At 59.7% G+C, this 26,724-nt stretch overlaps 3 protein-coding genes and 1 long non-coding RNA gene across 13 annotated transcripts; 2 read left to right on the top strand and 2 right to left on the bottom strand.

The window, feature by feature from the left end:
* On the bottom strand, nt 1-1,083 carry LOC119711098. Its single transcript, XR_005259665.1, has 2 exons — nt 556-1,083; nt 1-408 (listed from the first exon to the last, which is right to left on the bottom strand). It is a non-coding gene; the product is annotated as an uncharacterized LOC119711098 (long non-coding RNA).
* Nucleotides 1,084-5,210: 4,127 nt separating this feature from the next.
* Nucleotides 5,211-11,002, top strand: STMN1 (stathmin 1). Of its 3 annotated transcripts, none has more exons than XM_038160821.1 (5): nt 5,211-5,283; nt 8,245-8,315; nt 9,007-9,179; nt 9,785-9,976; nt 10,495-11,002. In XM_038160821.1, the coding sequence occupies exons 2-5, from the start codon at nt 8,303-8,305 to the stop codon at nt 10,561-10,563; spliced, it is 447 nt and encodes a 148-aa protein (XP_038016749.1). In that variant the 5' UTR covers nt 5,211-5,283; nt 8,245-8,302; the 3' UTR covers nt 10,564-11,002. The 3 variants fall into 3 exon arrangements, with proteins under 3 accessions (XP_038016749.1, XP_038016748.1, XP_038016750.1); XM_038160820.1 differs by lacking the exon at nt 5,211-5,283 and adding an exon at nt 6,712-6,801; XM_038160822.1 differs by lacking the exon at nt 5,211-5,283 and adding an exon at nt 7,706-7,909.
* Nucleotides 11,003-12,061: 1,059 nt separating this feature from the next.
* PAQR7 (progestin and adipoQ receptor family member 7) lies at nt 12,062-19,069 on the top strand. Of its 6 annotated transcripts, none has more exons than XM_038160813.1 (4): nt 12,062-13,309; nt 14,523-16,602; nt 17,329-17,419; nt 18,240-19,069. In XM_038160813.1, exon 2 carries the CDS (start codon nt 14,562-14,564, stop codon nt 15,588-15,590), a length of 1,029 nt encoding a protein of 342 aa, XP_038016741.1. In that variant the 5' UTR covers nt 12,062-13,309; nt 14,523-14,561; the 3' UTR covers nt 15,591-16,602; nt 17,329-17,419; nt 18,240-19,069. The 6 variants fall into 6 exon arrangements, with proteins under 6 accessions (XP_038016741.1, XP_038016742.1, XP_038016743.1 ...); XM_038160814.1 differs by having other exon boundaries at nt 14,499-16,602; XM_038160815.1 differs by lacking the exon at nt 12,062-13,309 and adding an exon at nt 13,972-14,040.
* A 343-nt stretch (nt 19,070-19,412) lies between these two features.
* On the bottom strand, nt 19,413-25,999 carry MTFR1L (mitochondrial fission regulator 1 like). Of its 3 annotated transcripts, none has more exons than XM_038160817.1 (7): nt 25,907-25,999; nt 25,773-25,834; nt 24,684-24,788; nt 24,005-24,114; nt 23,303-23,514; nt 22,698-23,016; nt 19,413-20,258 (listed from the first exon to the last, which is right to left on the bottom strand). In XM_038160817.1, the coding sequence occupies exons 2-7, from the start codon at nt 25,785-25,787 to the stop codon at nt 20,153-20,155; spliced, it is 867 nt and encodes a 288-aa protein (XP_038016745.1). In that variant the 5' UTR covers nt 25,788-25,834; nt 25,907-25,999; the 3' UTR covers nt 19,413-20,152. The 3 variants fall into 3 exon arrangements, with proteins under 3 accessions (XP_038016745.1, XP_038016744.1, XP_038016746.1); XM_038160816.1 differs by having other exon boundaries at nt 25,903-25,996; XM_038160818.1 differs by lacking the exon at nt 25,773-25,834 and having other exon boundaries at nt 25,903-25,971.
* Nucleotides 26,000-26,724: the final 725 nt, after the last annotated feature.

Below are 26,724 nucleotides of genomic sequence, written 5' to 3'. Positions count from 1 at the left end.
TTGTTTTTGGGGGTTATTTATTTTTAATTTAATTAAAACAAAGCCCCTGTGTTGCCCATCACACAAGGGTGCCTCTGAGGGTGTTGATTTTGGCGTGGAGCAGCAGATTGCTGGTTTATTGTGTAAAAGATGGATGTTTTTTCCAGCAGAAAGCCTGGCTTGGTCTGTTCTCACAGCCACAGTGGATGTGTCAGGTTCTTTTGTCTTTTAATTTATGTATTGATCTATCACGGGCTCAAATTGGTCGGGGAAAAAGGGATGAGGAAGCACAGGGCAAGTGTGAAGTGCAGGAATCGTTCCTGTGCTGGTATTGCTGAGATTCCAGGGGCAGGGAGCAGCAACGAACCCCTTTGGATGTGGAATTGTCAGGGCAGACAGGAGGGGAGCTGCTCCTCGTCCTGAGAGGATCTGAAATGTGGAAAAACAGATCAGGACTGAAGTCTAAAAATCGAAAAAAAACCCCACCCCAGGCTCGTTTCCTCGGCTCACAAATGCCGTGGTGAGAGACCCCCAGTGCCTGGTGGATCCCCCCCATAAACACCTGCAGATACTCACAGGGAAAGCAGCCCTGGCTGCTGCTCTGGCTCCTCCTGCCTTCCCTGGGCGTGAGGAGTGGGGGGCACCTCAAAATTCCGCCTTTTGGCCAGAACTTCAGCACCTGAGAGCTGCAAACCTAGCTGCTCCCCAGGCAGGAGAGCTCCTGGAAAATCGAACGCTTCCCACTGGGCTGTGCCGGGGAAGCTGCTCCGATTTGGGGTGCCCCGAGGGCTCTGCCCCCAGGATCATCGCCACATCTGCTCCTTGCGGGGGCTGAACGGAGCCCGTTCGTTTTGTTCATTTGATTTTGGGGAAGCCATACTCCTTTAAGAGGATTTCCATCCCTCAGCTCCTCCCCTCGCGACACTTCCAAGCCACATTTTGTCCTGACAGGGTGGGAGTATTTTTAACCGTATCACGCCAGGGGAGTATTAATAGCACAACGGGCTCGCTGAGCTGCTGCTGGAGCCGAATCCAGATCTGAAATGCAAGCGACTAATTAGGAGCTGGGGAATAATTAGTGCTACACCCAGCTTTTTTTTTTTTTTTTTTTTTTCAGCTTCCCCCCACCCTGTATTTTCAAAGACCCACAGAAGGGTCTGTGCTGGAATGTTCCGCGGCTGTTGAATATTTCATAGCTCCTCATGCATCGCTATTCCATGGGCTTGCCAGGATCCCACCGTGTCCTCTGCAGCATCCCAGGGCCAGGGGCTGCCTCTGGCGCTCCGGCCATGGGGTCAGGGCATGGAAAAGCCCCAAACCCAGCCCTGTCCCCGTCCTGCTCTCCCGCCCGGGCCCTGGTGCTTGCTGGGCTGGCACTCGGGGATTTTTGGGCTGCCTGGAATAGCAGCAGAGCTCCAGGCTCCAAGTGGAAAGGGGAATTTGCGGGCTGGGCTTCGGGGAGGAGCAGGGAGGGCGCAGAGAAACGGGTCAGGGCACGGCTGGGAGCGAGGAGAGGGCCTGGAGGGCTCCCAAAATGGGTCTGGGGGCACGGGGAGGGTGGGGGGCAGCGCCCACAGGGACCTGGGCTGGCTTCGGGCAGCAGAACACACCTGCAGGGGTGGGAACGTTGGGAACACACCTGCAGGGGTGGGAACATCAATCTGTGCTGGATTTAGGCAGGAGAACACACCTGCAGGGATGGGGATGGGGATGCTGAACACACCTGCAGGGATGGGGATGGGGATGCTGAACACACCTGCAGGGATGGGGATGGGGATGGGGATGCTGAACACACCTGCAGGGATGGGGATGGGGATGTTGAACACACCTGCAGGGATGGGGATGCTGAACACACCTGCAGGGATGGGGATGGGGATGTTGAACACACCTGCAGGGATGGGGATGGGGATGCTGAACACACCTGCAGGGATGGGGATGCTGAACACACCTGCAGGGATGGGGATGTTCAGAACACACCCAGGCAGGGCTTGGGGCTGTCAACCCCCATTTTCCAGGAATTAAAGGATGGAAAACACCCTTTTCCCCCCCATTTTTTCAGGCTGGAAGGGAATTCTGCCGTGCCCAGCCCAGGTTGGCTCAAAGGCAGGTGTGTTCAGGGGATGGAGCTGCTCGTGGTGACAAACCCTTATTTCAGGGCCCTTTCTGAGTGCTTGGGTATTTTTTAGGAGGGAAGCAGCGTTCCTGCAGCCTTTGTTCTTTATTTCATTAATATCTGACGTTCTCCTTGTGCTCCAGAGCTCTGTCACCCCCATCCCCCGGGATTTGGGCACCAGGCAGTGCAGTCCCCTGGCTGAACGTGACATTTCAGGGCTCTGTTGCCCCAATATCAAAGCAATTAATTGATATTTCCGTCCCTGTCGCTGCAGGCGTGGTCGCCATCTGTGCTCAGCGCTTCTCCTCCTCTCATTTAAGGGAGGAATTAACAGATTTCGAGTGAATTTCTCAAAAAAACCCAACCTGTCTGACCGGCAAAAATTCAATTATTTCCAACAGCGCGTTGGGAAGTGCAAATTTATTCAGAAGGGAACGTTTTCTTAATGGCGTTTTTCAGCATAAATACAGCACCAGCCTAAACACCTCCAGTAAACAAATATCAATTACCTTAAACGCTTCCTGCCTGTGGAAAAGTGAGGGAGACACTCCCTAAAAACCTCGGTTTGTCCTTCAGTTCCGTGGGCTCCCGGGCTGCGTTTGGATTAAAATGCATTTTTATCTGAAGATCAAGAATTTTTAAGGTTGGGAAAAAGCCCTGTGAGATCACTGAGTGGATTGGAAGAGATCTTGCAGCCCTTCCCCACCTCTCCCTTTAAAACACTGCTTCCTCCTGGTTATTGAATCTCTCAAACTGACCCGCTCGGGTCAGATAATATTGGATTTCTAGTTTCAAAATAAACTTTGCTAATTCAGGGCTGCTGCCAGCCTGCGAGTGTCACTAACCAAGGTGCTCCAAAACATCCTCTGCTTAGCAAATAAGCCGTCACCCCCTCCACCAGCGCCCGAGGCTGCCAATTTAACACCCAGAAACCACATTTCCTTAGTGGAGATTAAATATTTTTGCAAGTTAAAAGAGCTGCCGTGGGCTGAGTTGTCACCTAATTGTGTCAGTCTCTTTGTGGGGTGTTTTGATGAGCACAGCAGAGCAGAGGCTTTCATCTCCGGGCTGGATCTGCTCACCTCACGTCCCAGATTCCCACCCACCAGCATTCCTCTGGGTTTTGGGGTTTCAGCCCCAGCAGGGTGGGCTGGGATGGGGCTGAGGGGTCCCAGGTTGGGTTTTTGGTAGGGTTGAGCCCCCCAGAGCACTGAGGGACACGGCTGAGGTGGGTGCTGTCCTCAGCAGCTGGGATTCTCCAGGGCCGCTGGTGACATCCCTGATCCACAGAGCCTTTGTCCTCCCTGCTCTGGGAACATCTCCTGCTGTGATCCTTTATTTTCCTCAAAAGGCAGAAATCCATCCGGCAGAAATTCATCCTGGTGTTAATTTTGGGCCTGAAGTGGTGTTTTTCTGCTGCAGCCTGTCTTGGGGCTGAATGTGACGTGTTGGGGGATGCTTCTCCCACTGCTGCCTGCTCTCTTCGTGGTAAAACTGGGATTAAAGCAAAAAAATAAAAAGCTTTTGTGGGTGATAAGGAATCCAGTAGATAAAAACCACCCCAGCCACACACTGAGGAGGGAAGAGTCTGTTTGGAACCGCAGTAAATGTGTCAATGAACACAAATCAAATGCAAATTAAATAAAAGCTTTTCGTACGCTCCATTCTCCTCGAGATCAGACGAAAATAAATTCCACATAAACAAACGGGGTTTATGAAACGCTCCAAAAATAAAACCACTCCTGCAGCAAGGCCAAAAAACGAGATTGCCTCCGTGTCTCTCCACCTGCTGGGAGCTCTTGCTCCTCTGTGTGCCTCGACAGCGCTCAGAGGTTTTGGTTCAGATCAGAGCCAGGGGTGGCAGGCGCTGGGGAAGAGCCTCATCCCAAAAGATAGGGCATGGAAAATCCCAGAGCTGAGAGCAGATCCCAAATCCCCTCCCCAGCTCTGTCAATAAGTTTCCTCTTACATAAGAGAGTTCTTACCCGAAGGAAATATTTTTGGCTTTTAAGCCAATCTGCAAAGGAAGGTAAGCTACAGACCAGTCTTTTTTTATTATTATTATTTTATTTTTTAATTTATTTTTTTTCCACTTTTTTTCTCTTTTTTATTATTTTTTTCCTTTTCTATTTATTTTTTACCCCTTTTTTATTTCCCTTTTTATTTTATTTTTTTTTCCTTTTTCCCTTTTTTTTTTCTTCTTTTTTCCCCTTTTCCCCTTTTTTTTTTCTTTTTTCCTTCCTTTTCCCCCCAGAAAACCAGCTGGGAAGTGCTGGCATGACTCATAGCTTCCTCTCAGCCTGCATCCCTCCTCCAAAGGCTGAAAAGGAAATTTCCTCCTCCCCTCCCGGGGCTGAGCACTGATCAAGACCCTCACTCAGGTACAGCCCAAAAGCCCCGAGCCCAGGAATCCTCATTTCCTCTGGGAAATCCGGGGATCATCCCAGGATAAGCTCATTGATTGACTCAAAAACATTAATATTAAACCCTCCCCCCGCTGTTGGGCTGCAGGGGCGATAATTAATAAATAATCAAGTCCAACACAGGCCAATGGCAGGGGCTCCTGCCTTGGTCCCCACAGCGTTTAATAAATTAATAAATGATTAATAACTGATCAAGCCCCACACAGGCTGGTGGCAGGGGCTCCTGCCTTGGTCCCCACAGCGTTTAATAAATTAATAAATGATTAATAACTGATCGAGTCCAGCACAGGCCAATGGCAGGGGCTCCTGCCTTGGTCCCCACAGCGTTTAATAAATTAATAAATGATTAATAACTGATCGAGTCCAGCACAGGCTGGTGGCAGGGGCTCCTGCCTTGGTCCCCACAGCGTTCCATGCCAGCACCCGAGGTGTTTCCCTGGAAAACACGCGTGCTGGGGGTGCCAGGGATGGGATTTCCCAGGGCTGGAGCTGCCAGCAGAGATCCCCAGAAAGGGATCGTTGGCCCCAAAGGGCCCTGCAGGTTTCAGGTTGCAGATTTGGGGCCTGGGATCCCCAAAAAGGTCCTACCACACTGCTGGAAGATGGCTCTTCCCGTGCCCACCCTGCCTCTCCCAACTCCAGCAGCTCGGCTGGATGTGGTTTCCATGGAAATAGACGTCAGATCAGCAAAAACCAGGGCCAGGGTTTAAAATAATCTCTGTTTTGAAAGCTTCCTGCCTTTGTGTCACAATATTACCCTTCCGCAAGGTAGGATCCCTCTCTTTTTGGTGCAAAATCTTTGGGTTTAAGGGGGTGCTCGGCAAGGGGGGGTCCCAGATAATCCTATTTTTGGGACTGAGGGTTGGAGGCTGCCGGGCTGGGCTGTAGGGGAGGGTTCTGCTGTGTGTCCATCTGCCTTTTGTGTGGATGGACCCTTGGTGTGGCCGGAGCGAGGAAACCACCACGGGACGCGCCCGGGGTTGATTTGTGAGGGACACGAGGGCACGGAGCGACTTTGTTGGGAGCAGATTTGGGAGCGAGGCGCTTCCAGAGGCGTTGTCCTGGGGAGGGGACGCTCCAGGGCCGGTCCCTGGGGAGCCGCCGTGCCCATTCCATGGCATCTGCACAAACGGGGTTTGTTCTAAACGGGCTCGGCCTCGCTGGTGTCACCCCAAAGGAGAGCGTGGCCCCCAAACGCTGTGGGGCCACAGACCCTCTCTGGTGGCCGTGACCCCGGGATGACCAAAGGCACTCGACGGTTGTCTTGATGATGACCAAGAGCCCTGAAGTTATGGTGGCCCTGAGGCGGCCATGCCCTTACGTGGGTGACTGTGTCTCTGACGTGACCGAGGGCTCACGGCAAGTGGCCGTGCCTCTGAGGTGACCGTGGCTCTGGGGTTACCATGGCTATGAGGTGACCGTGATCTTGTGGTGACCACGGCTTTGAGGTGACCATGGCTCTGGGGTTACCATGGCTCTGAGGTGACCATGATCTTGTGGTGACCATGGATTTGAGAGGACCATGGCTTTGAGGTGACCGTGATCTTGTGGTGACCATGGCTCTGGGTGACCATGGCTCTGAGATGACCATGATCTTGTGGTGACCATGGATTTGAGGGGACCGCGGCTTTGAGGTGACCACGGCCATGAGGCGACCATGGATCTGAGGGGACCACAGCTTTGAGGTGACCACGGCCACGAGGTTACCATGAACCTGGGGTTACCATGGCTCTGAGGCGACCATGATCTTGTGGTGACCATGGCTCTGGGTAACCATGGATCCAACATGACCATGGCCGTGAGGTGACCGTGGCCGTGAGGTGACCGTGGCTCCGCTCTGACCATTCCCCTGTCGGGCCTGACACCCCTGCCCGCCCCACCGCAGGGGTGACACACAAAGGGAATCCCGGCAGCTCCGGGGGCAGGAGCGGGATCCCAGCGCGGGGCTCTGGGGGCCGGGGGGTCCCTGAGGACCGGGGGTCGTGGCGGTTCGGCCCCGCACCCCCGGTCCGGCCCGGGCCGAGCGCGGGGGCCGCCGCCCCCCTCTGGGGGCGAACTACAACTCCCGGCATGCCCCGCGCGCCCGGGGGCTGGGGGGGGCTCGGTTGTGGGGGGGTGGGCGCGAGCCCCCGCAGCCCCCCCCCCACCCCCCCGCGGCGGGCGGCACGTGCCGGCGGGCTCGGCCAATCGGGGCGGGGCGGGGCGGGTCACGTGCCTTTGTTTGGCGCTTTTGTGCGCGGCGGGGCGGGCGCGAGCGGAGTGTGGCCGGAGCGGCGGCGCGGGCAGGTGGGTGCGCGGCGGGGCCGCCGTGGGGGAGCGGGCACGGGCAGGGCCAAGGCCGCGGGGCCGTGCCCGCCGCACCCTCCGCGTCTCGAGATAGGCGGAGGAAGGACAGGGGAAGCGTCGGTGCTTTGCGGGGGTCCGGCGTCCCGTCGGTACGGGCGGTGGAGGGGTCCCCGGGGTGGGTGTCAAGGTGAGGGGGGGCTGCGCGGCGCTTCTGGGGCGCTCGGGGCGGGGGTCGCTTTTGTCCCCGCTCGCGGGCATCGCGTCGCCGCCCGGTTTTGGAGCGTTGCGGTGACAAAGGGAAGGGAGACAATGGGGGGGACTGCTCGTACGTGTCCCCGTTCCCCCCGCGCCCGGATCGCTGAGGGGAAAGGGGTGGCTATTGTCCCTCAGCGCGGGGCGACGCCCTACCCGCGGCAGCGGCGCCCCCTCCCCTCTCCGCCATTGTTAGTGGGGAAGGGGCGGTATCCGGGCGGCCGCGCCCCGACGCCATCGAGCCGAGGGGGACCCTCTGGGAGCCCCCTGTCCCCGTGCGGCTCCCCGGCGCTCCCCGTCCCCTTCGCCCCGGAGGGGCTGAGGCGGCGGTGAGGGGAGGGTGGGGGGGCGGCCCCGCACCTGAGGCGGGGGGCGGCAGGTGCCCGGATGTTGGCGCTGGCCCCGCCCCCTCCCTCGAGCCCCCTCGCGCGGGCGCGCGCGCGCTCTCCCCGGCGGTTTGAATTCGGTGCGGTGGGCGGGCCGGGGGCGGGGCCTCCGCCGGCGCCTCGGCGGGGATTGGCTGCGGCCGCGGGGGGGCGGGGCCGGGGCCGCGCGGTCCCCGCTCCGCGCCCCGGCCCCGCCCGCGCCCCATCTGAGCCCCGAAACCCCCCCAAAAAAAACCTTTTTTGTCGATTTTTTTTCTTTTTTTTTACACGGCTTCTAGACCTTTTTCTGGCATTTTTTTACGGCGCCCCGTTTTCACGAGCTGTCCTGGGCGGTGTACGCCCTCGCTGTCTGCCGCGGTGTGAAGCATCTGACTTGAGCTGCGCAATTAAAACCGAATTTTAAATGAGCTCGATTGCGCACATTTCAGATCCTTCGGGAGTGGCAGGAATCCTAGCTGTGCTGTCCTGTGGTGCGTCATTTTTCTATTCGGCGAGCTCTTTTATGTGTGTGAGAGCAGTGCAATCCCCATAGCCCCGCGCTGAAACGGGGGTCTTTGTTCGAGTACCTTGAGGTGGAATAAAACAGATTGAAGATGCTCGAATATCACACAGCTCCTGCAATTCCGTAACCTCTCCAGTATTCCCAGCACTGTCCATCAGCTCCACAAAATGCCTGGAACCACTGACTGCAGTGACCTACCTTGTGTGCCTTTTGTTCAGCAGCTCTGATTCTGTTCAGCAGTTTTTATTAGAAGGAGCAGGTCCCCGTGCTGGCTGTTGAAAGGCACATCTCTTTGTTACCTAGGAACCCACCTGACTGACCTTCTCCCAGGCTTGGCTTCTGGAGTCTGATTTTCTTGGCCATGGCTACTTCTGGTAGGTAGAATTCTGTGCTAAATGCTCTTGTGTCCTTTTTTTTTCCTTTTGTTGCCTCCTAATTTCTTCAGGAATAACTTAAACCCCAAATCTAGTGAAATAAGCCGCTGTCAGCAGGCTTTTCTCCCATTTGGGCGAGGCTGTTGAAGCCGGGTGGTTGTGAAAACACCCCAAAAGAGGAGTCTGGCAGCAGATGGGCTCCGCTCCCTGCAGCCATCTGCTCCCTCGGCAGAGCTGGCTGTCACCGAGGCAGCTCGGGGACCACGCGGGTGCAGCTGACACCGTGCAGGGCTGGGGGAGAGAGCCCTGCCTGCAGATCGCTCCAAAACCTGATTTTTTTCCTTCCTGGCTCTCTCAGGTTGCAGGCAAACGCCTGGAAATTCATCCTCGGGTTTGTCACTGGAGGGAGAATGGTTTTTGGTTTGAGCTAAAGGGCTTGTTTTCACCACTTGGGATGTCGAAGGGGAAATTAGACCAGCAGGTGCTCGGGTGATGCACGATCAGGGAAGGGCTGCAAAGGAAACTTCCTCATTTTTGAACAGTGTTGCTGTGCTGAAAACAAAACTCCTGTTTGGCTGCCCTTCCTCAGGGAACTTGGTGGTGCTGAACGTTGGAAGGCTGTTCTTAATGCCACCTGAGGCAGTTCCTGCATAAAACACTCGCTTTTCTGGCATTTTCCCTGCGTTCCCAGACATCCAGGTGAAGGAGCTGGAGAAGCGAGCCTCTGGGCAGGCCTTTGAGCTGATCCTCAGCCCCCGCTCCAAAGAGGCCGTGGCAGAGTTCCCTCTGTCTCCCCCCAAGAAGAAGGATGTGTCCCTGGAGGAGATCCAGAAGAAGCTGGAAGCGGCCGAGGAGAGACGCAAGGTAGAGCCGGAGCAGCTGAAGTGAGCTCTGCTCCTCCAGTTCTGGGGCTCTTTTTGGGCTAAGTGGGGTTTTCTGTGGCAAACTGAACATTAATGAAATCCCTTTGGAAGCTTTGTGGTCCTGGTTGTGGTTCCAAAGAGGTTCTGAAGAAAAGCTGGGAGGGAGCGGGGCTGGGAGGGGCAGCTCCTTCAGGAAGAAGCTGTTTTGCTTGTCTCTAACACCAGAACAGATGAATTTTCTCCCAGAAAACGCAGCAGTGAATCTGTAATGAGAAGTTGGGGAATAAATGATCTGAGTGATGAAAGATGTGGCTGAGGGTGCAGCCTGGAGCCCTGGAGGGTGGCGAGGCTTTGATCCGAATGAGCCTGACCTGAATCCCAGTGATCCCCCACTCTGAGAAGGGAGGATCTTCAAGGAAAGCTCTTTCAGTGTTAACATCAAAAAAAAACCGTGTTCCCTGTGCAGAAAAATCCCATTTAGCAAGAAGGGCAGGCAGTGACAGAAGCTGAGCTGGGCAGGGTGTGGTGGGGACGTGCAGGGCCTGTGGGACGTGGGGAGCCCCGGAGCTGGGGCACCCCCTCACAGCCCAGCCCGTGTCCCACCAGTCCCACGAGGCAGAAGTGCTGAAGCAGCTGGCGGAGAAGCGGGAGCACGAGAAGGAGGTGCTGCAGAAAGCCATCGAGGAGAACAACAACTTCAGCAAAATGGCAGAGGAGAAGCTGACCCACAAAATGGAAGCCAACAAAGAGAACCGTGAGGCACAAATGGCTGCCAAGCTGGAGCGCTTGCGGGAGAAGGTGGGTGTGGAGCCCTGCCAGGGGGAGCTGGCCCTGCTCCCTGCTGCGAAAAGCAGGCAAAAACCTCCAGAGGAGGAGGAGGGTGCCCTGAGCAGGTGGGGAGGGCTGTGGTGGCACAGCGTGGCTGTGGAGTCTGCAGAAGGCTCTGCAGAATTGCAGCTCTGGGCGAGGGCTGGGTGGAGCTGGGGCAGGCTCTGCCCTGAGGCTCCACCCTGTGCCCTTCCCCGGAGCGGGGTGCTCTCCCCGGAGCCCGCTCTGCTCTCCCCGGAGCCCACTCTGCTCTCCCTGGAGTGGGGTGCTCTCCCCAGAGCCCGCTCTGCTCTCCCTGGAGCGGGGTGCTCTCCCTGGAGCGGGGGCTGCTCTCCCTGGAGCGGGGTGCTCTCCCCAGAGCCCACTCTGCTCTCCCTGGAGCGGGGTGCTCTCCCCAGAGCCCACTCTGCTCTCCCTGGAGCGGGGTGCTCTCCCCAGAGCCCGCTCTCCCCTCCCCGGAGCTCACAGCTGCTGCTGCTGTTTTGCAGGACAAGCACGTGGAAGAGGTTCGAAAGAACAAAGAAGGCAAAGACCCCGGCGAGGCCGAGACCGACTGACTCCGTTCTGGAAACTGACTCTCCCCCTCCTCCCGACATCCAAAGACTGTACTGGCCAGTGGTTTTATCTTTGCTTTTGGTTCGGTTATATATATATTTTTTTTTTACGTTCCTTAGAAACTGATGTAGAACTGTAAAATTAGATCCAAACTGTACACTTGCTTTGGGGGCTAGAGGGGAGACCTTCCATGTGTCACTTTTCTAAAGTGTTGTCTTTCCAGTGTAGCTTTTTCTTCTTGTTGCATCCTTTTCTACGCCAGCGCGCTCGCTCCCGGGTTGATGGCGAGTACTGTATCAGCTCTGTAAGACCTTTGTGCAAGGAATCTCTAGTAACTGTTCCATGCTGAATATCTGTTACACTTCAAACAAAAATCTGACTGTCCAGTCTGCTCCGATCCTGCTGTACCGAGTGACTCAATAAAGCTGCACAGTGCTGTTAGATCTGCCTGCCTTCCTCAGCACCGGGGCTGGGGCGCGCACAGTGGCCCGAGGCTGTGACAATCAGAGCTTTGTGTGACACCTCAGCTGGGGGCTGTTTGTGCTGCTGGCCATCCCAACAAACGGCCCTTGTTGCCCGGGGCTCTGGGGGACAGCGTGTGACACGGGGGACAGCGGGCCCCTGCTTGGCTGCCCCAAGGGGCAGGGCTCAGGGGAATCACCTGCCCGCCGCCTGCTCTGTTCCTCCTGCCTGGGAGAAGGGAGGGGCTCTGAGGAAAGATGGTTTTTAGGTGGATTTGGAACAAAATTGCTGTGTTGCACCCCAAACCCTTCCCCTGGGGATACCCACAGGGAGCCGGGCTGCCCTGGCGTGTGAACCTACCAGCCTCCCCAAAAAGAACCCTGCCAGAGCCTGTGGAGGTGGCACTGGTGGCTCTGGTCTCAGCCCTTGATTGGGCTTGGCTCCCGGGTTTGTTTTCAGTTTAACTCCACACCTGGAGCACCTGAAGATGGAAAACCCGTAGAGAACTGGGTTTTTAGGAGACTCGGGGAGTCCAGGGCCCCGGGCCTGTGCTCTGGGCTGTGCTGGAGAAGGAGCTGAGGTCGGGATGCTTTTCCCGTGTCCCAGCGGGCTCTGTGAGCTGTGCGTACCCCGAGCTGAGCCCAGAGGAGCGGCGGGACACACACCGAGGGATCGCCGGCAGGTTTGGAGGTACGAGAGAGGCTGGAGAGAGGCTGTGCTGCTCCCTGCTGGGGACAGGGGCGGCCCTGGGGCTGCCCGGCATCGCCGGCAGTGAGGGAGGAACCTGTGGGGTCGGGCTCTGCCGAGCAATGGGGCCAGGGTCTGCCTGAGAATGGGGTCGGGCTCTGCCCGGGGCCGGTTGGGGTCGGGCTCTGCCCAGGATGGGGTCAGTCTCTGCCCCGCAGGGTGAGGGCAGGAGAACGGGGCTGAACTTTGAGGCTCTGCCCGTGAGTGCGCCCAGGAGCGAGCTGAGCGCCTGGCACGGCGTAATGGAGGCTGGAGGGAGCCCTGGAGCAGCTCCCGAGCACAAAATGAGGCACAACCAGCAATCCAGACCCCCAGATCTTTATTTTAATGTAGTTCCCTGCTGAGGAAAGAGTGTCCCGAACGCCATGTGGGGTTTTTTCTCCTCTCTCCACACGTGGGGGAGGAGAATGGCAGCTCTGCCAAAGCCCAAATGGTGCTGGAGCCCGGATCGCTGCTAAATGCGAGGTTTAGGCTTGCCAGAGCTGTCAGAGCTCGGCGCGGGCCTGCTGCTCCCTCCTCTTCCTTCTGCCTCACGTGTCTGCCGAGCCTGGGCTCAGCCGGGCTCCAGGGCCGGCTCGGGGGTCTCTGATGCTCCTGGGGGAATTCTGGGGGGTGCGAGGAGGGAGAGGACAGCAGTGACCTGGGCAGGGAATGATCAGGGCAGGAAAACAGAGCGCAGGGTCCTTCTGGGGAGAGCTGGGCTGGAAACAGGTTCCTTTTAAAATAATAATAATGTAAAAAATAATTTTAAAAGCTTCTTCCAGCTGCCGCGAGAGGGAGGGAGGGAGGGATGCGGGGCTGAGAAGGGAGGAGCTCCGAGGGGCTGCGGGGCCGCGACCCCCGGGGCCCGGCCGGGAGGAGGCGGCGGCGGGGCCGTGCTGCGGGTGCCGGGGGCACCGGGAGGGGACAGGAGCCAAAGCCCGGCTCATCCCCGGCCTAAGGGAGGGAGAGCCACCCCGGGCTGCCCAGGCTCGGCAGGGCTGGAGCCGCCGCTCTGCGGGGCCTCAGGTGGGTCAGGGGCTGATCGGAGCTGCAAGGAGCCCGTGCCGGTTTGGAAACGAGAGCCCGGCGCGCTTTAGGAGCTGCGGGAGGCCGTGCCGCCGTGCGGCGGGAGCGAACGGCGATGTCAACAGCCGGGGGCGAGTCTTTATCATCACAGAAAAATCCAGCGGGTGGGGTGGATGCTGCTGGGCAAAGGAAACGCTGCGGAGGAAGCGCCAGGCGGCTGAGGCAGCGTTACCGCCGGCTCGTGGGGAGCTGGGGGCTGTTATTGGAGTACGAGGCACATGAAGGATTTCCAGGATGCGCTCCCTTCGTAGCGGAGCGTTGCTCAAGGCTCGGTAGCTGGGAAGAGCTCGGCGAATTAAATCCTGCTCCGACAAGTTTCGGAGGAGCTGAAGTAAACACCGCTCCCTTCCCCTGGCCGCTCCGGACTCGGCATCTCCCGGGCCGCCTCTCCCGCAGGAATTTCTCTTCTGGGAGCCGCAGCGGGGTCGAGCTGAGAGCTGAGCCCCTTCCCCTGCGCCTGGAGGCAGCGAGGCAAGTTCTCCGGGCAGCGTTCGCTTCCAGGCTGCCCGCGGAATTTAGGTCAAAACTGAACTTGGCAGGTTCTGCTTTTGCCCTCTGCCCGCGGCCTCACTCGGGGCTTTGCGGTTCAGAGCAGGGGCAAGTTCACGGGGTGAATTTTCCCCTGGCAGCCCCAGGAAGTGGCGGCTTTTTGGGAGGGTTCGGGGGGCCAGGGGAGGGCTGGGACGGCCGGGGTGAGGAGCTGCCCCAGCCGGGGAGGGCTGGGACGGCCGGGGTGAGGAGCTGCCCCAGCCGGGGGAGGTGGGGATGGCCGGGGTGAGGAGCTGCCCCAGCCGGGGGGGCTGCTTGGGCTGTGGGGCCTCTCTAACCCGGCCAGGTGGGCAAAGGGCACTTGGGAGGGAAATGGAGCAGCAAAAACCCTGGTTTGTTTTCTTTTTTCTGCATCAGTGCCCCTTGGATTCAGGCAGGAATGAGTTACAGCCTAACTTTGATGAGGAAATTACAGAGTTCTTTAAAACAAACAGTCCCACCCCCACCTCCTCCCGTTCCCAAACTTTGAAGAGCTTTTCCTGTCCCTGAAATGAGGGCACTTGTCTGGGGTTGGGGCACAGATCAGCACTGGGGCTGGACGTGAACCAGGTTTTCTTCAGGACTTGTCTGAGAATCTCAGGAAGTTTTTATGAAAAGGCCGAACAAGCTGGCAGGGCTGCCTTTCACGGGGTAAGGAGAGCAGCTTCCCGAAGGTAAATATGGAAATTCCCGCTCACAAAGATTCCACGGCTGGACCTCGGTGTGCGGCAGGGCCAGGATGTGGGAAGCTGCTTGGCCAATCGGGAGCTGAAAAAAGGAGGTGAAACTCCAAATGCAGGAGTTGCAGCCTCTGTTATTTGTTAGTATTTGTGAGGACAGACACTGCAAACAGTTTACAGGAGGGGGAATCTGGAGGGGGAGGTTTGTTTGGGACGCTTGGTTTGTTTAGCTGTTCCCAAACGACAGGGAAGGGGGTGAGCCAGGCACTGGTGTGTCCTGGTGTGTTCACTATTGTCCTTTAGCCCCAGCCTCGTTCCTCGGGGCTCTTAAATCTCCCTCCAGCCTCCTTTCTGTCACTGTTGGGGATTCCACGGGGAAAATCCCCAACCAGAGCACTTGAACACCCCCTGCTTGTTGATTATTACATCAAAACCCCTCCTAAACCCCACAGCCGAACTCCCTCTCCTTCCCCAAGGTGATTTTGCAGAGCGAGGACGCGGAGTTTGGCCTGGCCATGGCCGCGGCGGTGCCACAGAAGCTGAGCCAGCTCTTCGTCAACGTCAGGCAGCTGCCCGCGCTGCTGGGGCCGTCCCCGGGCACGGTGAGCAGCGCCGAGGTGCCGCCGCTCTTCTGGAAGCCCTACATCCACGGCGGCTACCGGCCCGTGCGCCAGACCTGGCGCTACTACTTCCGCACGCTCTTCCAGCAGCACAACGAGGCCGTCAACGTCTGGTCCCACCTGGCGCCCGCCCTGCTGCTGCTGCTGCGCCTGCAGAGCCTCCAGCAGCGCGTGGACTTCGGGCAGGACGCGCACGCCCGGCCCCTGCTCATCATCCTGGCCGCCTCCATCACCTACCTGACCTTCAGCAGCCTGGCCCACCTGCTGCAGGCCAAGTCCGAGTTCTGGCACTACAGCTTCTTCTTCCTGGACTACGTGGGGGTGGCCGTGTACCAGTACGGCAGCGCCCTGAGCCACTTCTACTACGCCATCGAGCCGGGCTGGCACCGGCGCGTGCGCGGCTTCTTCCTGCCGCTGGCGGCGGCGCTGGCCTGGCTGTCGTGCGCCGGCTCCTGCTACGCCAAGTTCCGCTTCCACCCGCGCTGCTCGCTGCCCGGGCGCCTGTGCCAGGAGCTGCCCTCGGGGCTGGCCTACCTGCTGGACATCAGCCCCGTGCTGCACCGCCTGTGGACCGCGGCGCGCCCCGAGCCCGCCCTGCTCTACCACCGCTGCCAGGTGCTCTTCTTCCTCGTCGGGGCCTTCTTCTTCTGCCATCCCTACCCCGAGAAGTGGTTCCCCGGGAAGTGCCACTTCTTCGGGCAGAGCCACCAGATCTTCCACGTGTTCCTGGTGCTCTGCACGCTGGCGCAGATCGAGGCCGTGGTGCTGGACTACGAGTCCAGGAGGGAGATCTACTCCTCCCTCCAGAGCGGCCTGGCCCACGACTTCTCTGCCCTGTTCCTGGCCACCGTCGCCTGCTCCGTCCTCACGGCCACCTACATGGCCCGCAGGGTGAGGAACAAGCTGGGCCTCAAGGCAGAGTAAAGAAAAAGCGAGCTCAGCCCAAATGCAGCCCCAAGCCCCCAGCTGCCGCTTCAGGGACTGTTACTCAGCAAGTGCTTCCTCTAGGGAATGAGAGATGCTTTTAATGCTTTTTTAATCCAGCCTAAGTTCCAGCTTGCTCATAGAATGGCACACGGGTTCAGTTCAGCTCTGAATAAACAGTTGAACAAAGTGTCTGTGTGCCCTGCTGGGCCGGGGACGGCTCTGGGAGGCTGCCAGCTCTCCAGCACCAGATAAGGAGAGGCCATCTGGCCCCCGTTAGACTCTAAACCATGGAACCAGACCAAGGCTAGGCTGTTTAAACCACTGACCTGACAAATTAATTTGTTATCACTTCAGGCCCCTCCTGTAGGGCTGAGGGAGCTGCTCAGAGCTGTCCATGCAGCGCCAGGGCCCCGCCCTTTACCCCCGGGGGCCGGATGGGCACGGCCCTGCCCCTGAAAGCGCAGGGAGAGGAGGGGCTGGTGCGGTGGGGAGCCGCAGCACGGGGTCCGGGCTGGGAACAGGCGGCTGTGGATGTCCCGCCGTGGACCTGGGGAAACGCGGGGACACATCGAGCACCGGGGCCGGGACCGCTCTGAGGGGACCCCGCCGCCACCGCCCCTTATATATGGCAGGCCTGTGTGGGCGTGGTCTCATTACATATATAGCCCCGCCCTCACCTCCCATTGGCCCGTCCCTGAGGGAGGCGCGTGCGCAGCGCGCTTTGGAGGCGGGGCCAGCGGGAGCGGGAAAACGGGACCGGGAAAAAACCGGAACCGGAAGCGGGGAACGGGAACGGACCCGGAAAACTGGAACCGGGGAAACACCGGAACCGGAAGCGGGGAACGGGAGCGGACCGGGGAAAGCTGGGACCGGGAACCGGGCCCAGGCCCGGTCCCGCGCAGCCCCCGGCAGCCCCGGGATGCGGCGGCGGCGCGGGGGCGGCGCGGCCCCGGCCGAGGCCTGCGGGGTGTGGCTGGACACGGCGGAGCTGAAGCGGGGCCCCGCGCGGGTGAGGCCCGGGCGGGCCCTGAGGGGAACCGGGGCGACCGGAGGGGTCGGGCCAGCCCCGGGGGACCCCCGGGCCGGGCTGAGGCGCTTCCACCGAACCCCGGGCCTCATTCGGGGAGGGAGGGGAGGGGAGGGGAGGGGAGGCTGCGGGAGCGGGGCCGGGGAGGGCTGGAGAGGGAGGGCTGAGGGGGGACCCCATGAACCCATAAAATGTCCCCAGGGTGTCAGGGGGACCCCATGAACCCGTAAAATGTCCCCAGGGTGTCAGATGACAATGCCAGGCTCTGTTCGGGGACAGGACAATGAGTCAGGACATAAACTAAAGCACAACGAGTTCCACCTCAACGTGAGGAAGATCTTCTTTCCACGAGGGTGCAGAGCCCTGGCACAGCTGCCAGGGAGGGCTGGATGTGCCCTGTGGGGACATCCCAAAGCCACCGGGACGCGTCCCTGTGCCACCTGCTGCAGGTGACGCTGCCGGGCAGGGGCTGGGCTGGGACACCTGCAGAGTCCCTCCCCCCTCAGTCACTCCGGGATTTCCAGCCCAAGTGATTGACGCTGTGGTAATTATCAATGATGGCTAATCATTATTAATTAGGGTCAGGCGGTCGCGGCTTCCGGGGCGCGGCGAGGCGGGAGCTGCGGGGCAGAGCTGGGTTTGTGTCTTTATGGATGTATTCTAACGGGATATTTTTATTTTTAACCTTTTTCCCGTGTTTCTCCGCAGCCCCCCGGAGCCCGCGCCGCCCCGAGCAGGCAGAGCCCGGCACCGCGGGCCCGGCAGAGCACCATGGCCCGGTTCCTGCGCGCCCCGCCGGGTACACGTGGGCACAGAGTGCTGGGAATGGGAATAATGGGAATGGTGGGAGTGCTGGGAATGGTGGGAATGCTGGGACGGGAATGGTGGGAATGCTGGGAATGGGAATGGTGGGATGGGAATTGTGGGGTGGGAATGCTGGGGTGGGAATGCTGGGAATGGTGGGAATGGGAGCGGTGGGAATGGTGGGATGGGAATTGTGGGATGGGAATGCTAGGAATGGTGGGAATGGTGGGAATGGGAATTGTGGGAATGGTGGAATGGGAATGCTGGGAATGGGAATGCTGGGCAGGAATGGTGGGAATGCTGGGAATGGTGGGAATGGGAATGGTGGGAATGCTGGGGCGGGAATTGCTGGGGTAGGAATTGCTGGGCATTTTGGGGTGCAGAGGGCAAAGGTTGGAGCTGCCAGGAAGGAGGGGCTGGATGGTCCTGGGAGCCATTTTCTATGGGATGGTTTCAGAGGGAAAACTTGGATTTTCCATGGAATGGTTTCAGAGGCAAAATTTGGATTTTCCATGGAATGGTTTCGGGGCAGCTCTGCCAGGCCGGGGCAGGGCTGGGGAGTTCGGGGGTTTTTGGTCACTTTGGGGTTTTTGGTCACTTTGGGGTTTTTGGTCACTTTGGGGTTTTTGGTCACTTGGGCAGCTCTGGGGTCGCACTGGAGGGGCTGTGCCAGGGCAGCTCTGCAGCAGCAGGGACCCCGGGGGTGGTGGCACCGCTGGGGACAGTCCCTAGGCACGCTCGGGGACAGCAGTGGTGCTCAGGGGGGGTTACCCCTGGCCGTGGCTCTGCTCTCAGCAATTCCCTGCTCTTTTCAGATGGAGGGGACAAAGAGAACCGCGGGCCAGCTGCCTGCAGCCCGGCCGGGCCCGCGGGGGCTGCCCCGCCCGCCCGGCCCCTGCGGATCCTGGCCTTGCCGCCGCTGCAGGGAGCCCGGGAGCAGCCCCCCGGGGCCCAGCAGGGGCTGCGGGGCACGGCCCGGGCAGGGCAGACGCCTCAGGAACCCCTGGAGCTGCGGGGGAGTCTCAGCGTGGGGCTGGGGGGCGCTGCCCGGGGCACGGCGGGGGCAGGAACAGAGCCGGGGAGTCTCCTGGAGAAACGGCCCCGGGGGGCAGGAAAGCACAGCCCTGGGGCACAGCTCCTGCTGGGACAGACCCTGCTGGGGCTGGGGACACAAACCCTGCCCCGGGGGCTGCTCCCAGCGGGGTTTGCTGCTCTCCCCAGAGCCCGGGGCCGGCTCAGCCCCTCCGGGAGCGCGGCCAGGTCCTGGCAGGGTCCTGCAGGCAGCTCTTCTGCCAGGGCTGCCAGGGGAGCAGGGTCACTGCCCACAGGGACAGGGCCAGGACCAGCCCCCCCAGGGCCAGCCCCAGCCCCACCAGGACCAGCCCCAGCCCCCCCAGGGCCGGCCCCAGCCCCCCCAGGACCAGCCCCAGCCCCTGGCAGCCCCCAGAGCCGGGCTCTGAGCTCCTGTTCACGCAGGACTCGGAAGGGCACAGGGTCATTAAGCACTGGTGAGTGAGCCAGCCTGGCCCTGGCAGCACTGGGGGTGCTCCCAGCTGGGAGGGACCCCCTGGTGCAGCCCCCAGCACCTCTTTGCTCCTGAGAAGCTGCTTTAATCCAAATAAAACACTGCCGTTTGTTGCTGAGGGTTTCCTGTGTCCCTGTCCTGCCCAGGGGGAGCACAATTCCCGGAGCAGGGAGTGCTGCCAGGCCAGACCCCCCAGATCCTGGAGCAGAGGAGCCCTGTGGGGACAGGGACAGTGACACAGCACCCAGGGGCCCTGGGGTGCACCCAGCAGGGGAGGAGCTCTCCCTGGAACTGCAAACTCTTCATCTTCTCTGCCCCAGAAGGCTCTTCTCTGGTTTTTAGGGTGGGGATGATGGTTTTGTTTTTCAAGGACATCAAGGAGGATGAAGAAAGGCCCTGGCACCTGCAGAGCTGGGATCCCAGCCCCACCCCGAGCCCATCAATAACCCCACGGACACTGGCGTCTTATTAAGGCTCCGTTTTATAGAAAGGAAAAAAATCCTATTTTCAATCCAGCCATGGGGGCACCGCAGGGGGCGTGGGGCTGGGGAGAGCTCTGGGTGAGGCAAGTGCAGCCACAGCCAAGGCCAAGCTCCTGCCCTGGGTGCTGGGGGTGCTCGAGGTGGAATAATAAAACAATAAAACAATGAAACAATGAACCACAGGCTGGGGCCAGGGGCTGCCGAGGGGACATTCAGATAAGGCCATTCTGTCATGCAACTGTGGCTGATGGGGGAGAGAAGGAACACCCAGGGCACAGAAACCCCTCAGCCCCGAGCCAGGGCAGTAAAATCCCTTTCCCACCGTGGTCCAGCAGAGCCCTGGAGGCACTCGGGAGCTCAGCAGCTCCGCGCCACGCTCGGGTGAAGGGCTGGGGTCTGTCCTGGTCCTCCTGGGAACGGGAGCCGGGTCTGTCCTTGCAGCTCAGCTGGAACCTAAGGGAAAGGGCAGGTGCAAAGGGCCTCATCCAGCAGCACTCCAGGAGATCCTCACAGGCACCAACACCAAAACACAGCTGGAAAAGAGCTTCCATCTTCTCAGAAAGGTTTTTCTTAAATAGGACAACGCACGGAGAACACACCAAATCCCATTTCCTATCGGAGCGGCCGCTGCACAAAGCACGTGTGATCAATAAAGAGGCTCAGTCCTTGCGAGGAGCTTTTGGGAGCAGCAGCTCTGCTGGCAGAGCCAAGAGCAGCAGCGTCACTTCTCCTTCAGGGCCAGGTCCTCGTCCTTCAGGGCAAACTTCCTCCTGAGCACCTCGGCGATCAGCACGGCCGGGTCCTCCTCCTTCAGGGAAGGGCGGCTCCTGAGGGGCACAGAACCCACTGCAGTCAGCACAGAGAGACAAATTCATCACTGACAGCCCTGCCTGGCTCCTGAGGGGCACAGGGCACTGCAGCCAGCCCAGAGAGACACAAATTCATCACTGACAGCCCTGCCTGGCTCCTGAGGGGCACAGAACCCACTGCAGTCAGCCCAGAGAGACACAAATTCATCACTGACACTCCTGCCTGGCTCCTGAGGGGCACAGGGCGCAGAACCCACTGCAGCCAGCCCAGACACAGCCAAACTCCTGCCCAGACAGAGCCAAACTCGTGCCTGCCAGCTCTGCCTGGCTCCTGAGGGGCACACAGCATTGCAGTCAGCCCAAACAGGACCCGAATTCCTCACTCACAGCTCTGCCTGGCTCCTGAGGGGCACACAGCATTGCAGTCAGCCCAAACAGGACCCGAATTCCTCACTCACAGCTCTGCCTGGCCCTCTGCAGGGCTCCCCTGCAGCTTTCATCATGAGATGCTGTCACAAGTGGAGGAGGTGCAAGAAAAACACCACAAAACAACAAAAAGGGGAAATTCAGCTCCAGGAACTCGTTTCGTGGCTCCAGGGGGATCCTGGAAATCTCATCCCCAAAGCTCTGGGTAATTCCCATTCCACTGTGCTGATAACAAGCCATCAACCCAAAACCTCATTAATTATTTGCAGCCTCCATCCCCTCTGTATAAACCAACCCTCAGTGAGCTGTCTGGGGGAAGCCCTGGAAGCTTCTGGGTTTTTTTTTTTCCCTGATTTTGCTGCACTCTGGGTTTCTGCTTCCCTATTTCAGCCGGGGAGGTCCCAGGCATTTTCCAGCAGGGCTGGTGCAGATTCCCTTCCCCTACACCAATTCTCCTCTCCCAGGGCAATCTGCCTCCTGCAGCAAGTTCACACAAGCAGCTCCTTGTAGAGGATTGTTTCACAGGAGGCCAAGCCTCAGTTCTTCTCCCCCAGGTGCCTTGCTTTTGTTCACAACCTGCAATAATAACCTCAGAGCTTTGGTTTTTTCATAGCTGAAGCCCTCCCTCACTCAGAAAACATTGTGAGAGATTGAAACATTCCTAAAAGACAAAAAAAAAACCCCAAAGCCTGGAATATTTCCACCAGACACTGGAGCAGGCACATTTCTGCAAGTTCCTGAACCTTCCAAGGCTGAGTTTAAACCCCAAGGCTGAGTTTAAGCACTGACTCCTACAGAGCAGCAGCAGAGAAACACGGGTGTAATTATCTTTTCAAGCATTTTTTTGCATCTTTAAGCACCTTTTTTCCTCCACTTGAAGAGCACCTGACCCTCTTGAGGCCTCCCAGTGCTGCCCAGTGCAGCTGGGGGAGCCCAGGGGCTGCTCCACAACCGCACCAGAATTAGGAATTAAAGCTCATCACATAATGAACAGCAGTAATTAACTTAATTCTTCAGCTACCTGCAGCTCTTCAGACAGCTTCAACTGAGCTGTAATGACCCCAAAGCATCGTGGCTGCGTGCGGGGAGGCTGATGAGGGCAGAAGTGGGTGAGCTGCAGCCTCGGCGTGGCAGCACTGCCTGCAGGAGCAGGGGCCTGGAGCTCCCCAGGAAAGCAGAGCAAAGGGTGAATTCTGGGGGGAAGGAGCTGTGACAGCCCTGATGCTCTGCCTGGGGACGCTGAGCCTGTTCCTCTCACCTGACTGGAATTTTTTCAGTGCTGAGGATGTGGTTCCTCGCAAAGCAAAGGAGGAGGCAGCAATGGTGCCCAGCCCCCAGGCAGGGTGGTTTTCTGGCAGGAATTCACACAGCAGAATGCAAAGCTGAGCCTGGGACAGGCAGGTGGCACGGCCAGAACCGGAGAAGAAGCTTCCCAGCTGGGCAGGAGCCTGTCCATGGAGCAGCTTCAGGAGCTCTCACAATCAGAACTTGTCAATTCCTCACGAGACAAGTGCAAACTCACCCTGCCCACGCCCAGAGCAGGGCAGGATGAAGAACCACAGAAGCTGAGAAGCTCCACGTGCTAAACCCCTGAATATTCCAAGCTGGAAAAGCTGCTGAGCTTCCCGACTGCCTGGGAATGGGAGGTGGGCTAAGAGCAGCACTGTCCTCGCTCTGAAGGCTGCCAACACACCCAGGGCATCTGGGCAAACACAGCTCTTTGCCAGGTGAGCGAGCTGGAACAGCCAAACATTGCAACAGTTTAAACTCCCCTCCACTATTTCCTATCCAGGAGAAAAAAAAACCAAACCAAAAAAAAACCAAACCAAAAACCAACAAGACTCAGGAATGAGTTCCCAAGCTCTGCTCCAACGAGGTATTTCCCCCATGAAAATTCTCCATGATTTCCTATCCCAGAAAGACAAAAACCCCAGGAATGAGTTCCCAAGTTCTGCTCCCAGAGGCTTTTCCCCCAGGAAGGAAGGACACGGAGCAGCACAGAATTAAAGGAGAATTTCAGGAAGCACTTACAAATCTTTGCTCTGCTTCATCCTATGGATGTCTTTGAGAATTCCCATCATGTCAGCGAAGCTGCTGGCCTTGGAAAGGGACACGGAGTCCTCCTGCTCGGGGTCCCGGGGCTCGGGCCGGCCCTCGGGGGCGGAGCAGAGCGGGGGCAGCTCGGCCACCGAGGGCGGCTCCTCGGGGCTCTCCAGCTCCGCCTCCTCCTCCGTGATGTCGCTGATCACGAAGGACGTGGTGGACTGGAAGGAGGGACCAAAGCAGTGCACAGGAGAAGAGGCGTTCGAGCTCCCTGGGGATAACAGATCTGGGGTCAGCTGGGCCGAGGCTGGAAGAGAAAACAAGAGGGGGACGGATGAGCTGGCAGCAGCGCACGTGGGACAGCTTTTCCCCAGCAGAACAGAACGTGAGCCTCAACACAGCCCCTGAGCTGCCCCCAGAGCCAGGAGCCCACCAAGGGAGCTGCTGGGAAACAACTCTGAGTGAGCTGGAGGAACCACGGAGCTGCTGGGAAACAACTCTGAGTGAGCTGGAGGAAGCAAGGAGCTGCTGGTTGCCAGCCCTGAGGGAGCTGGAGGAGGCAGAGCTCAGCCCCAGCAGGATCCTGCCCCTACCTGACTCCGCAGCCACGATCCTGGCGATCTGGCTCCGCAGGTGGCTCAGCTCATCCTGCAGCTCCGTGGTCCTGCTCAGGGCTGGCAAACCAGGTTTCTTCAGGGCCAGCAGCTTCTCCTCCTGCTTCCTCAGGTTGGGCACCGAGGCGTTTCTCTGGATCACCGTGAAGGGACTCGGCTTCCACTTGTGCTTCAGCGGGCGAGTGTCACTCCTGGGGACACAAACCTGTCAGTCACCGAGTCCAAACCCGTCCGTGACAAAGCCTGGCCTCCCCTGAGGGCAGCAGAGCCTCCGAGGAAACAAACGAAGCCTCTGCGTGCCCTCGGAGGGGCAGAGGAGCTCTCTGCAGCACAGGGAACACAGGAAACTGTGGCTGCCCCTGGATCCCTGCAAGCGGCCAAGGCCAGGCTGGACAGGGCATTTCAGTCCTGGGAGAGCTCACCCCTTCCACTTCCCGGCCAGAAATCGCCCTGGAGCAGGGGTTACTGTGCCCAGAGCAGGGAGTGAAACAGGGCATGGCTCGGGCTCCTGGCTCTGCCGACAGGAATTCCTCTCTGGGTACTCTGGCATTTTTTTCCCCTCTCTGGGGAAAAACGTCTTTCAAGAGGCACCACATCAGCCCTGAGGGGCCTGGAAGTTGCAGTCACCTGAGCTGAGCGTGGCCTGAGCTCTGTGCCAGGGAGCAGCAGAGGAAAACCAACCTGACCCTGGCGTAGGTCTCCTCATCGTCCGCTGCGATCCACACGATGTCAGCCAGGGTGGGCACGGGGGGCACGTCACCCAAGTACAGATCTGAGACGCTGGGCAGGACCTGGCAGGAAGGAAACGCTGCTGAGGAGATGGTGTTTGCTCAGCCGTGTCTGTGCACAGCAGCGATTCCAGCAGTTCCCTTTAATCTGCACAATTGTTTGAGCTTTTGGAGCTGGGAGAGGAATCCTCCGTGCTTCCCTGGGCAGCCCCTGCTCCCTCCTGCTGTGTGAGTGAGGCAGGAGGGGACACCTGATCCAGCCAAGGCCACGTGCCACCCTCTGCCACTCCAAGTGCCAGCCCCGAGCTCCAAGGGTGACGTCAGGGACTCCACAATCCTGGGACCAGACCCAGAGGGCACCCGGCCCCTTGGAGGTCACACAGCAAAACCCTGGGGCAGCAGCTCCACCTTTCCACGTCCCTCAGCTCAGACACTGCCTGAGCAGGGATTTCCTCAAGCTGCCAGTGATCGCTTCACGAGAACAGAATGAAAGGAAAGAGAAATATAAAAAATTATAAAAAATTATTAAAAATTCACTGTACTGGTGCAGGTTTTGTGGCTACAACTCTGCAGATGTGTGGGGGCAAAACAGCACCTGCTGGCACTGCCTGGTCCTGCCAGGGGCCACTGACCTCGAAGGTGGCCCTGGGACAGGGCTTCAGGGGGAGGTTGGAGCCGATCATCCTGACCACGCTGCGAGCCGAGCCATGGGGCTTGTTCTGCCAGATGGGGATGGTCTGCAGGAACACAGCACACAGTCAGCACCCCCGCGCCGTGCCCTCCTGGAATCCGTGACCTGGAAATCCTCCTCGGCTGCCAGAGGCTGCTCTCAGAGGCACTGTCAACAGGCATCTTCACAAAGGAAAATCGGCAAAAGGAGGAAAACAGCCACACGCCAAGGGCCCAGCAGGAAAATGACACCCAAAAAATGTCATTCAAGGGACACTGGAGGGGCTGGACCGGGTCACCTCCAGGGGTCCCACCTGGCCTGGGATAAGGCTGAGCATGGCTCGGGTGACAGCAAGTGACAATTCTATGCAGCGCCTGTCGCAGCCCAGGGCACGGGGAGCAGCCCTGGAGAGTGCTCTCAGAAAGAGCTGCTGCAGAGCTCTCAGGACACTCTGAGCTGGAGAGCTCTGCCCACGAGAGCTGCAGGGGCAGGAGCAGCACCGGGCCCTGCACGGAGAGCACACGGGGACAAAGCTCAGCCCGCAGCACACCCAGCCATGGATTTACTGCTGGATTTGTTCTGTGCTCTGGGCCTGCACTGCTCCGTGCTGACACACCCCAAATTCCTGATGAGCCCTTCAGACCGAGCCTCTGGGCTGGGGTAGGGGGGGACAGATCCCTGCCTGGGGACAGATCCCTGCCTGGGGACAGATGCCTGCCTGGGGACAAGGGCAGGGACAGGACAGATCTCAGCCTGGGAATAGACCTCTCTCTGCCTGGGGACAGATCTCTGCCTGGGGACAGGACAGGGAGGGGACAGATCTCTCTCTGCCTGGGGACAGGGGCGGGGGCAGTGCCCGGGAGCTGCTGCTGGGGAACGGCGCCGGGGGAAGGTTCTGGGGCAGCTCCCGGGCCAGGTGCCCGCGGCCGGGGCTCGGAGGAGGTGCCGGGGCCGGTACCGGGGCAGTGCCCGCTGTCCCGCCGGGGCAGGTACCGGGGCGGTACCGGGGCAGGTACCGGGGCAGTGCCCGTGTCCCGCCCGTGTCACTCACGGCCTCCGCGTCCATCTCCGCTGGCTCAGCGCCGGCCGCTCATCGCCCCGCTCCGCTGCTCACTGCAACACACAAGGGGGGCTCAGCACCGCCCGGCCCGGCCCGGCCCGGCCCCCCGGGCCCCCGGTACCTGCGGGCCGGCGGCGCAGCTCGGGCCCGCTGCCAGCGGCCGCTCCGCCGCCATCGCCCGGAACCAGAACCGCGACCCGCCCCGCGCCTTCCGGGGCCGCAGCGCCTGCGCCGCGCGGGGACAGCCCGGGGACAGGGGACAGCCAGGGGACAGCCCGGGGACAGGGACAGGGACAGCCCGGGGACAGGGGACAGCCCGGGGACAGCCCGGGGACAGCCCGGGGACAAGGACAGGGACAGCCCGGGGACAGCCCGGGGACAGGGACAGCCAGGGGACAGGGACAGCCCGGGGACAGCCCGGGGACAAGGACAGGGACAGCCCGGGGACAGCCCGGGGACAGGGACAGCCAGGGGACAGGGACAGCCCGGGGACAAGGACAGGGACAGCCCGGGGACAGGGACAGCCAGGGGACAGCCCGGGGACAGGGACAGCCAGGGGACAGGGACAGCCCGGGGACAAGGACAGCCCGGGGACAGGGGACAGCCAGGGGACAGGGACAGCCCGGGGACAAGGACAGGGACAGCCCGGGGACAGGGACAGCTCGGGGACAGGGACAGCCCGAGGACAGCCCAGGGACAAGGGACAGGGACAGCCCGGGGACAGCACGGGGACAGGGAGGGAAGCGGGGACATTGGGGACACCCTGGTGCAGGGGGGACATTGGGGACCCCCGGTGTAAAGGGACATTGGTGACACCCCCGATGCCAAGGGGACACCCCGGTGCCCAGGGGACAGTGGGGACACCCCGGTGCCAAGGGGAAATTGGGGACAGTGGGGACACCCCGGTGTAAAGGGGACACCCCGGTGCCAAGGGGACATTGGG

Source organism: Motacilla alba, chromosome 23 (genome assembly GCF_015832195.1).
Source record: "Motacilla alba alba isolate MOTALB_02 chromosome 23, Motacilla_alba_V1.0_pri, whole genome shotgun sequence".
In the NCBI taxonomy this organism is placed as follows: Eukaryota; Metazoa; Chordata; class Aves; order Passeriformes; family Motacillidae; genus Motacilla; species Motacilla alba.
Note: the sequence above shows the minus strand (reverse complement) of the source record. Positions and strands in the feature narration are given on the sequence as shown.

Coding starts and splice junctions, on each gene's coding strand:
- PAQR7 (XM_038160810.1), top strand. CDS start 15,988: ATGCAGCGCCAGGGCCCCGCCCTTTACCCCCGGGGGCCGGATGGGCAC. Junction 16,603..17,328: donor TGAAGCGGGGCCCCGCGCGG/GTGAGGCCCGGG, acceptor GTTTCTCCGCAG/CCCCCCGGAGCCCGCGCCGC. Junction 17,420..18,239: donor GTTCCTGCGCGCCCCGCCGG/GTACACGTGGGC, acceptor TGCTCTTTTCAG/ATGGAGGGGACAAAGAGAAC.
- MTFR1L (XM_038160818.1), bottom strand. CDS start 25,956: ATGGCGGCGGAGCGGCCGCTGGCAGCGGGCCCGAGCTGCGCCGCCGGC. Junction 24,115..24,683: donor GTCCCAGGGCCACCTTCGAG/GTCAGTGGCCCC, acceptor CCTTCCTGCCAG/GTCCTGCCCAGCGTCTCAGA. Junction 20,259..22,697: donor ATGAAGCAGAGCAAAGATTT/GTAAGTGCTTCC, acceptor TGTGCCCCTCAG/GAGCCGCCCTTCCCTGAAGG.
- STMN1 (XM_038160821.1), top strand. Junction 9,180..9,784: donor CGGCCGAGGAGAGACGCAAG/GTAGAGCCGGAG, acceptor GTGTCCCACCAG/TCCCACGAGGCAGAAGTGCT. Junction 9,977..10,494: donor TGGAGCGCTTGCGGGAGAAG/GTGGGTGTGGAG, acceptor GCTGTTTTGCAG/GACAAGCACGTGGAAGAGGT.